General features: G+C 31.1%; 1 protein-coding gene across 1 annotated transcript in view; it reads left to right on the plus strand.

The window, feature by feature from the left end:
* The window catches only part of Sec6 (Exocyst complex component Sec6), a 30,447-nt gene extending 20,524 nt beyond the window's left edge, over nucleotides 1-9,923 (plus strand). The window contains exon 4 of the mRNA XM_065512841.1: nucleotides 7,949-9,923. Within this exon, the coding sequence (XP_065368913.1) occupies nucleotides 7,949-9,467 (1,519 nt within the window). The 3' untranslated portion in view covers nucleotides 9,468-9,923. The remainder of the gene's footprint in view (nucleotides 1-7,948) is intronic.
* Nucleotides 9,924-10,525: the final 602 nt, after the last annotated feature.

The raw sequence follows: 10,525 nt of genomic DNA on the forward strand, positions 1-10,525 counted from the left end.
ATCTAAATTAGGTATAGTTTGATTTAAAATTTGTTAACTTATGATTTTTACTCAATCCCAGCTGATCTCTTTTATGATTTGAAATCTGAATAAGTATTGTACATTATGGCCAAACATATTTGCATATTCTTTAAATACTTTCACTTTAAGTTCTAAGTACATAAATAATAAAAAACATAAACAAATTAATTAATTCAACAAGTTCATGAACATAAGTAAAAAAATCTGACATCTTTTGAAACCATACTGTCTGGTTTTTTTGTTCATTGACTGCACAATAAATGAATAATAAAAAAATCTAAGAAATACATACGAAATTTGCATTGTGTAGTGCACAATAGAAGTAATAAATAAAATCAGACTGACTGACAGCCTGCACTGACCTCCCTTAATGTACATATTTTTCCTACTTGCAAAACTTTTTAATGTCAATTCTAGTATTTACCAACTAGACAAGAGCGCTTAAGTAAACAAATAAACACATTTAAGGCGAGCTTTTCATATTTTTTTCTTCTACGTTTTTCTTCTTCGCCAGTGTCATCAAATGGCAGAGCAGAAGTAACAAAAGTCCCACTTAAATATTCAAATTGTTTACAAAAAGTAACTGGTACAGTAATGGCTACATGAATGGTGACAAAAACGTTAATTTAACACAGAAAAAAATTACGACAAATCAATTGTCATATTAAATACCAAATTCGTCAATACAATTATTTTTTTAATTGGAAAGGCACCAACAACCGATATATTGTTAGTCGTTAATTATATTTTCTACGATGTATTTATAATAACTACATACTTAATTGACCTTTATTAGAGATGCCAAACGGCGAATCCCGTTCCCGAAAATCCCGGGGTTTTCGGGATATCTAAATCCCGAAGCCCGGGATTTTTTAAATTTAAATCCCGGGATATTCGGGATTTTCTAAATCCCGTTTTTCATAAATAAATTGGGGAAATTGTCATTTTTGTGTGCCTTTTTCATGCATTTTGACATTCTACATGCCCGAATATCGCAAAATGATGTTCAGCAAAGTTGTTAAGCTCAACTCCTGCTACAACATAGTTAATAAAGGAAAACGGTATTTTTGGTTTTCCTAGATTGGGGCTCTGGCAAATCAATTCTTCACTTTGTTTGTAAGTTATCTAACAAAACTCAATTTAAATCCTCTTCAAACGAAATTGATTTTATCTGAGATGAGGAGCTCGAACAAAATGAAAATAATTCGATTGCTCAAAAAACCCAAATAACATTAACGAAACCAAGTCTGAAGGAACAAGAGGAAAATACTTGCAGATTTGTTATAAGTTTTTGCAAACGGTTTTGCCATTGTGAAAGATGTTTTTCGGCAGCAGCATATGTCGGAAACAAAATTCGTTCCAGAATGGCAAACGAAACCATAGATGCAATAGTATGCTTTTTAGTGTCTAATAAAAATTAATTGCTAAATACAAAATTTACTTTCAATTGTAAAGACACGTTTTTTTTCTTATAATTTTCAAAATCCCGACCCGGGGTTTCGGGATTTCGGGATTCTTTACCAAATCCCGATCCCCGGGATTTTCAAAAATCAGTCCCGATTAGCATCTCTAACCTTTATATACTAAGAAAAAAACAATAAAGGTTTCTTTTAATTAGATTATTTTATTAAGGTTTAATCTGTAACACATGCGATGGTCTTCGAACACAAACATTCCACTTCACTGGTTCCACATACACTAGTCCGACCGATTTTTATTATTGGAGTTTTTGTACATTTAGTGGCCGGATTATTTGAGATTGAGACTTATGCAACGGAGTCAGAGTTAGTCTTCGCTTTGAGTACCTGAATATATTCCTACATGAATGAAAAGTTTATACATCAGATATTGATATAGGATTTCTACAGAGCTCTTAATACTTACTATGGTGAATGTAATCTTGGAAGGACAGAAACTGCACCAGCACGCTACGGATGTTATTCAAGGAATCTCAGTCTCTGCCAAAAATTAAGTCGGAGATTGCTTATAAAGGAACGTTTTCGCTCATTAAAATCCTGTACAATGAATATTTCTTTAAAAAATTCTATGTCCAATTTTACAAGAACATAATTAATATACATACCTTGTTCATTGGCCCTTAAAAATTCGCCAATATTCTATCATTTTCTGTTATTCATTGATGTACATAAAATTTATTTTTTTATATTTGACACAATTTTTTCTTTTCAATATTCAAATAAATTTTTAACAAATGAATTGCTGATACACAACTATAAGAAATTGTTAATATAACAATTTCAAAATTAATTAATTAAACAAATTGTTACATAGTTGAACTAAAAGTTAAAAATTTTTTTTAATCACTTAACAACTTTCGTCATTTTTTTCTGTGAAATGTTCAAAAAACATTTCGAACTATTACACCTTGGAACAAAGGCTTCATTCATATTTTCAACAGACATACGAACAGACATAGCTAGATCGTTTCAGAATCTTATGAGGACCAAGGATATATATAATTTTGGTTGAACGAACATTATTTCAATGTTTTACAAATGGAATGACAAAATCAATATACCCCCAATTGTTTGGGTATAAAAATTGGAAACTCAGATTGAAATAGCGGAAGTTGTTTTATTACATATCCGAGGTATCGATCTAACATGTACTTGAAAATTAGGTGGAATTTGAATTAAATGCAACTGTAATTGTGATTTAAGCTTGAAAAATATTTGACTTGATAAAAATGTCTTCAAATCATCAATTTAGCACGTAGCTAAATGGTGTGTTTGCCTTATAAATGTATTCGAATTTTTCTTTTTTAAATATATTTAAACAAATTGTTGTTGATTATGGATAAAGATGTCTTAGAAACATTCATTTAGCACGTACAAAAATATGTAAGGTACTTAATACTATCATAAGTTTTGGTACAATTATTATTGTCCCTACTGCAAGAAATATATTGATCATACACGAGAAAATTTTTAGTTTTTGATAAGTGATATTAATACTTGATTTACATTTTTGGCTTGGAGAGATATTCAAACCCGTATTTCTAACGTTGCTGTCGTTATTGGTTACACGTTATTTTGTATTTAATTGTTTGAAGATACTAGTGGAGTGGTCGACCATTCTAGATTTGAAAAAAAAAATTAGTCCGGAAGCAGTAAATAATATCGTTGGAAATTAATATATCAAAGGTAGACGATTGATTTGTCAGACTTCGGTCGTGCTGGAAAACCAACGGCGGGCACTTTGAATAACCTTTCCATTATGGTTTTCTAAAATTTAATACAGTAGGGTGCTTTAACAACGCTATATGCTTTAGACGTGCATACATTTAAAGTGTCGGTTTACTTTCACCATAAGCACTGTGCAGAGTCTGAAAATGTTTGATATTGGTGTGGTTGTTGGTGTGGGTTTAGGGGTTTTGGTAAATATTTTAAGTGTGCATAATATGGAAAATTATTCATACTTGTATATAGTGCATTTTGTATATGTACAATTGGGTGGCCCATATTTTGCAATTTTTTTAATTTTCAATGTTCTCAAGGTCTATTGTTCTCCATTATCTAAAATTTAAATGCTAAATATTTGATCGTATAAGGTTTATTTATTTCGATTTTTACAAGTCCTCTTTTTGAAATAATGTTTGCAGTTTTATATATCTCAGGAACGTAGAATTTAATTGAAAATGTTAAAAACAATTTATAGTTTTAAAAGCCACGGAAGTTGAGCTCCTAGTTATAAACGCTGCCAGTATTACCAGATCAGTTGGGTGATAACAAACATCAGCACAATCGCACCACTTGGTTTAAAACTATTTAACAGTTTAAATTTCTAGGACATTATTAACCCTTTTATATCTGCGCTCAAAATTGTCCAAGATAGACAATTCACTAAAAATTAATAAAAATATAAAATACATGTTTGTTAATATAAATTTTTGTATTCAATTGGACCATATCTATTAAAAACATAATAATAGGGTGTAAATGTGTGTAAAATTTCTAGTTTTTATTTTGAAACATTTGTACAATATAAATTTATTCAAAGTATTGCTCATCGCTTGAGGCCAAAAACGAAACAAGCCAATATAGGATACCTCTGTTCACAAGTGAAGCGTATCCCAGAGAGAGAGAGCGTTCTGCTTCAATCGAAACAAATATTAATCGGATGGAGTACCATCTGGGAGACAAAACTTCCCAACTACTTCATTCTAAATACTTTTTAACAGGTAATGCCGTGCGTTGTCATGGTGGAATATGAAAGCTTCACGTCTGGCCGCATATTCTGGTCGTTTTTCGGAAAATGCTCGCTTCAAATGAATCAATTGCATTTGGTACATCATGGAGTAATGTTTCCAATTCCTTATCATCCATGCCAAAATAACAACTTCTGAACCGCACATACCATCTCTCGAACATTGAAATCAATGAAACACATTTACCATAAGCTTCGGTGTGCTTCAGCGGCACTTATTTTCCAATTAAAGAAGTAAAGCAAAACTTCCCGCATATGACGCTTTGATGGCATAAAATTCGACATTTTCGATGCAAAAAAAAAAACTTTGTTGTTTACACTATAGTGTTCAATAACGAAGTGAGAATAAATTACAGATATGTAGCCTTCAAAATGACATATGTATAAGTTATTAAAAACAAAAACCACGTTCAAAAGATACGCCATTTATTGTAAATCCCGCATTTTTAAATCATACACCCAAAATATTCAAAAATAGGCTACGAAATGTATATTTAATAGGTTATTCAATTAATCGGTTAATTGAGCAAATAATTAATCGGGGTTTATATTTAATCGGTTAATAATCGATTAATTTTAAATTATTCGATCAACCGAATAATTTCTATTTAAATTTCAAACTGAAATAAAACCACGAATTTTCTGTATTAAGTATTTTATTAATAAAAAGCACGAAAACATAAAAAATAAATAAAACATAACAATTTAGCCAAAAAATAAATAATGTTCTTGGGTTTTAATAAAACTCGACTTGGAAAAAACTATCTCGCCGATTGTAGATGTTGGAGAAATCGAAAGTAAGGCATGATAAAGAATATCCAATATCTCAGTAATTTTTTTTAATTTTTTCTAAGCTTATAAAATCCTACATTATACCATTGAAGTCCTTTTTGGATACTATTAATAATTTCTATAAGATTCGTCCATTATCATGTTTTCATCCGAGAAATACATGTAAATTAAATATGTCAGTTGTTATACTCACTAAACATGTTTCTTGGATGTTCGAAATATATGTAATTTTACTTTGACATTTGTAAAAATAAATACAAAAACATAATTTAAAGTGCAAAAGAAAAAAGTAATTTCGGTTAATCGACACAAATTAATCGGTTAATTTGTTATTTCGAACAGTTAACCGACCAAAATTAATCGGTTAACCGATTAACGGTTAATCGATGGAATACCCTAATATTTAAGAAATAATTTAAACAAATTTGTGACTGTGAATCCACCAATTTCAAATCGGTTCACCATAATGATTCCTAATTTACCGGACTGTTTCACATCCCGGAAGGAAATTCAAAAATCGTTTCATTCTCTGTTATTATACCCTTCACCTTCGTGAGAAGGGTATATATAAGTTTGTCATTCCGTTTGTAATTTCTACATTTTTCATTTCCGACCCTATAAAGTATATATATTCTGGATCCTTATAGATAGCGCAGTCGATTAAGCCATGTCCGTCTGTCTGTCTGTTGAAATCAATTTTCTGAAGACCCCAGATATCTTCGGGATCCAAATCTTCAATAATTCTGTCAGACATGCTTTCGAGAAGTTTGCTATTTAAAATCAGCAAAATCGGTCCACAAATGGCTGAGATATGAGGAAAAAACCAAGACAACCTCGATTTTTGACTTATTTTTGACCTACATATATCTGGATTACTAAGTCCCGGTCCACACTGTGAAACATTTGCTGCAAAACATTTGAGTTTGTGGATGAAAGGGGAAAGAGGAATGAAAAAGGGAACTTTGTTTCATGTACATGAAGTTTTTGTTGAGTATGTCATCCAAATTTATTCGTTCGTATTCGTACTGTACAGAAATGTCAAAAACTGAAAAGCAAAAACTTCACTGTGTGGACACGAATGCAGTTTCAAAAGAGAATTTAAAAATGTTTTGCAGCAAATGTTTCACAGTGTGGACCGGGACTAAGACATTAATATAGACAATATGGATATCTAATGATAGATATTTCAAAGACATTTGCAACGACGTATATAAGACCATAGTTAGTTGGACCTGCAATGGGTCAAAATCGGAAAAAAAAATTTTAACCCGAATTTTTTTTTTCACAAAAAAAAAAATTGAAAAAGCAAAAAAAAATTTTAAAATTTAAAAAAAAAATTTAAAATTTAAAATAACAATCGAAAAAAATTTTTTTATAAAAAAATAAAAAAACAACTGGAAAAAAATTAATTTTTTTTTATCTAAAAATATTTAAAATTTTTAAGTATAATTTGGTTCGGCACAGCCGAATATAGCACTCTTACTTGTTTTTTTCTAAATTAAAAGGGTTTCTAATTATAATAGTGGCATTTGATCGCTATTATCACACTTATAGTTTTAATCGGTAGAAATCTGGAAAACACGTGTAGTTCGTTTCGAATGAAAAAACTCACGAGATTGGGTTTTTGATCCTCATTTAGATTCGAATACAATTTTATTATTTTTTTTTTAAATTTTGTTTGAATAATATTTGCATGGAATTTTATGATTTTTTTTGGTATCAAATTTTCATATTTAAATATCTATGGGTGAATAAAATACAAAAACTGTAATTTTTTTCCACATTTAGTCCCATTTTCTCAATCTCTGGTTATTTTTGATCGTGACAGGTTTCATTCAAAAATTATATTAAAAAAAAAATTACAGAGATTGAGAAAATGGAGCTTAATATTTTGGACCATAGAGAAACACTCGTATATGTTGTTTTTGTTTTCACATAGTTTTTTCTACTAATACATTCTCACTTAGGTTTCTGAAAACTGAGTTAGGTATTCGATAGGAGAGTTTCCGCTCTATGTCTATTCTCTATGTTTTGGATGTAGAGAAAATATTCATAGAGCGGAAACTAGAAAAAAAATTACTCAAAAAAGTTACACATACGAATGTTGTTTTTGTTTTCACATAGTTTTTTTTACTAATACATTCTCACCACTTAGGTTTTTGACAACTGTGTTAGGTCTTTGACAGGAGATCTTCCGATCTATGTGTTTTTATCTATGATTTTGGATTAAAAAATACTCGAAACTTTAAATAAAATGTAAATGTTTCCATATACGTTTTTATGGAAACATCGAACATATAAAATGAGCAAAAATAAGGGCCATCCTAATTAACATTCATAGATATGTATGCAGTGAAATGAAAATGAATTTAAACAACATCTACAACAAAACTATAAAAAGGGAAGCAACTCTATAGAATTTAACAGTGAATCTTGTATGACTTTGCAACACATATGTAAATATGTAGATAGATATAACACGGGTAAAAGGCATATGAGTCCATACTTAACTTGAGTGTTATAAACAAGAATAAATTATGCGTGGTATTTACATACATATGAAACTAAATCTTTTATTATAAATTTAAAAACTAGTGTGTTTTAAGATTAAGGGATTAAAAACACTTTAAAGAATTTTTACTTATTAAAATTTGCAATTTAATGAAAATGATTTCTGCAGAGAGGAAAACTAATACAAATTTGAGTCAGTGAGTTTCTGGATAAATAAAGGAAGGTGTTAAATTCAACATAAAATGGATTACAATATTGAATCCTAAATTATAACTAATATCTTGAAGAACTGTCAATATAAAAACCCTTTAATGTTCTTACTTTCTCTTTCAGATTGATCCCTTTGTCTTCGCTCAACACTTCTTTCTACCTCTTAACGTAATTTCTGCACATAATTCCAAGTCATGAGCACACCCAAAATAGTTATAGTTGGTTCGGGTGCATCGGGCATTGCATGCGCTACCAAACTACTCGATTACGGCTTCGAGAATGTTGTTATCGTTGAGGCGGAATCACGTATTGGCGGTCGCATACACACGATACCATTTGCCGACAATGTAATCGATCTGGGCGCTCAGTGGTGTCATGGCGAAAAGGATAATATTGTTTATGAGCTGGCTCATAGCCATGAACTGCTGGAGTCAACCGGTGATGTATACGAATCATATCAATGTGTACGTTCGGACCGGGAAGTTGTACCTGAAAATGTCAGCCAACGCTTAAAGGACATTGTAAATGAAAGTTTGGTTACCAGACAAATGGAATTGCGGAATTGCAATGGCTCGCTGGGCAGTTATTTGAATAATAAATTCTATGAGGCCTTGAGAAGACCGGAGAATTCCGATATTGATATGGCGATAGCAAAAGAGTTCTTTGAGAATTACAAAAAGTTTGAAAATTCTGTAGAAGCTTCAGATACCTTGGACGATGTATCGGGTCGAGGTTATTTGGAATATTGGGAATGTGAAGGAGATATTTTGCTCAATTGGAAGGATAAGGGATATTTGGAATTCTTGCGTTTGCTTATGAAATCCCGTGAGGAGAAAACAGCGTATGGCATTTTAGAGAAGCGCATTTTGTTAAATAAAAAAGTAACCACAATCGAATGGAATCGCAACGATTGTTGTGCCCAGATACGTTGTCAAGATGGTGATATGTTTGTGGCGGATCATGTGATATTAACGGTATCGTTGGGGGTACTCAAGGAACAACATTTGAAAGTTTTTGAACCCAAATTGCCAGTGGAGAAACAACGGGCCATTGAAGGCTTAGGTTTTGGTACGGTCAATAAAATATTCATAGAATTTCCCCATAAATTCTGGCCAGAAAATTGGACCGGCTTTACCATGTTATGGCGCGAAGAGGATATTGAGGAGATTAGAGGAACCTCACGTGCCTGGCTTGAAGATGTTTTTGGCTTTTACTGTGATCACAATCAAACACGTCTTTTAAGCGGTTGGATCATTGGAGCCAATGGCCGGCATATGGAAACACTGCCACATGATGAGATCGTAGCGGGTTGCATGTTTCTGTTTAGAAAATTCTTGCAGTGGGAAATACCCGAACCCAGTAGTTTTAAAGTATCAAATTGGTATACAAATGAAAACTTCCGGGGTTCCTACTCATTTCGATCGATGTACACCGAAGAGGTGGGTACCAGTGCCCGAGAATTGGCACAGCCCTTATATGTGGTAACTACACCACCCGTCTTGAATGGAGAGCCCACAATTGAACCATTATTTACCCAAAGTCGTTGTGATAAACCTATTGTGCAATTCGCCGGTGAAGCAACCAGCGATCATTACTTCTCTACCGTACACGGAGCCGTTGAAGCCGGCTGGCGTGAAGCTACCCGTTTAGCCGATTTTTATGGCATGCTTAGAAATTCCAGAAAACTACACAAATCCAATTTATAACAATTTTAGGACTTTGAATGCCATTAGATAGGATGTTCTAAACATGGAATATTTAATTGGCATCTGCCATTTAAATATTTTATTGTTTATTAACATCTGCAATGACATTTAAAGTCCCGAAATGAAAATCTGAAAACTTAATAAATCATTTTCGATACTAACGGTTACTTTTTAAGCTACGCTAGCAAGCGCCACAATCAATTTCAATCATGCATCCAGCACAATTCATTTAGATATTTTTATTTCTAAATATTAAGCTAAAATCATGTAGAGTAACCTGATCAGTTTTCATTTTATTGTTTTTAATTTGAAATCTTTAATTATTTTATTATGATTTATTAGTTTTTCATTTTTATTTCTGGTCTTTAAGTTAAGACAAATATACATATTTTTGTTAAAAAAAGAAATTATTATTTTTATTGGTTCAAAAATAAAATTATCCCAAATATTTATGCATGTTCCATTCTTTATTTTTTATTTTGATACATTCAACCGAGTCATAGGAGTTTTATTTAACATTTCAGAACTTTACTTCATTTATTTATAAAAATTAAAACTATATAAAAAGACATTTATTTATTTGACCAATGATTGAGATTATAGTACTTTTTTGATATCACTTGAGTATAATTTTAAATAGCTTAAACCGATAACCTTATCGGTTTACTTAACGTACCATTTAAGGTATGTTCACATTATTGAAATATTTGACAATAAAGCTTAACAAATCTATATTTGCTTTTAACAAAAATTTATTTACATAAACTGTCTTTAGTTTAGAAAATATTACAATATAATATCGAAATTATATTTATTGATACTGTTTCCTCTTATAAAAGTCATCTAAGATGAAATAAACATTTGCTGAAAATAGTAGTTGCGTTTTTTCGTCAATGTGAACGTACCTTAAACTTGCGTCAAATATGAAAATATGTAAACTAATTTGATTAAGCTTGTTTTGAAAAATTAGTATTATGATAAACTTCACCATGAGTGTGGTAGGGATATACATATATATAAGTTTGTCACGTCCACATTCGGGATCATTATAGATAGCG

Source organism: Calliphora vicina, chromosome 5 (assembly GCF_958450345.1).
Source record: "Calliphora vicina chromosome 5, idCalVici1.1, whole genome shotgun sequence".
NCBI classification, from domain to species: domain Eukaryota; kingdom Metazoa; phylum Arthropoda; class Insecta; order Diptera; family Calliphoridae; genus Calliphora; species Calliphora vicina.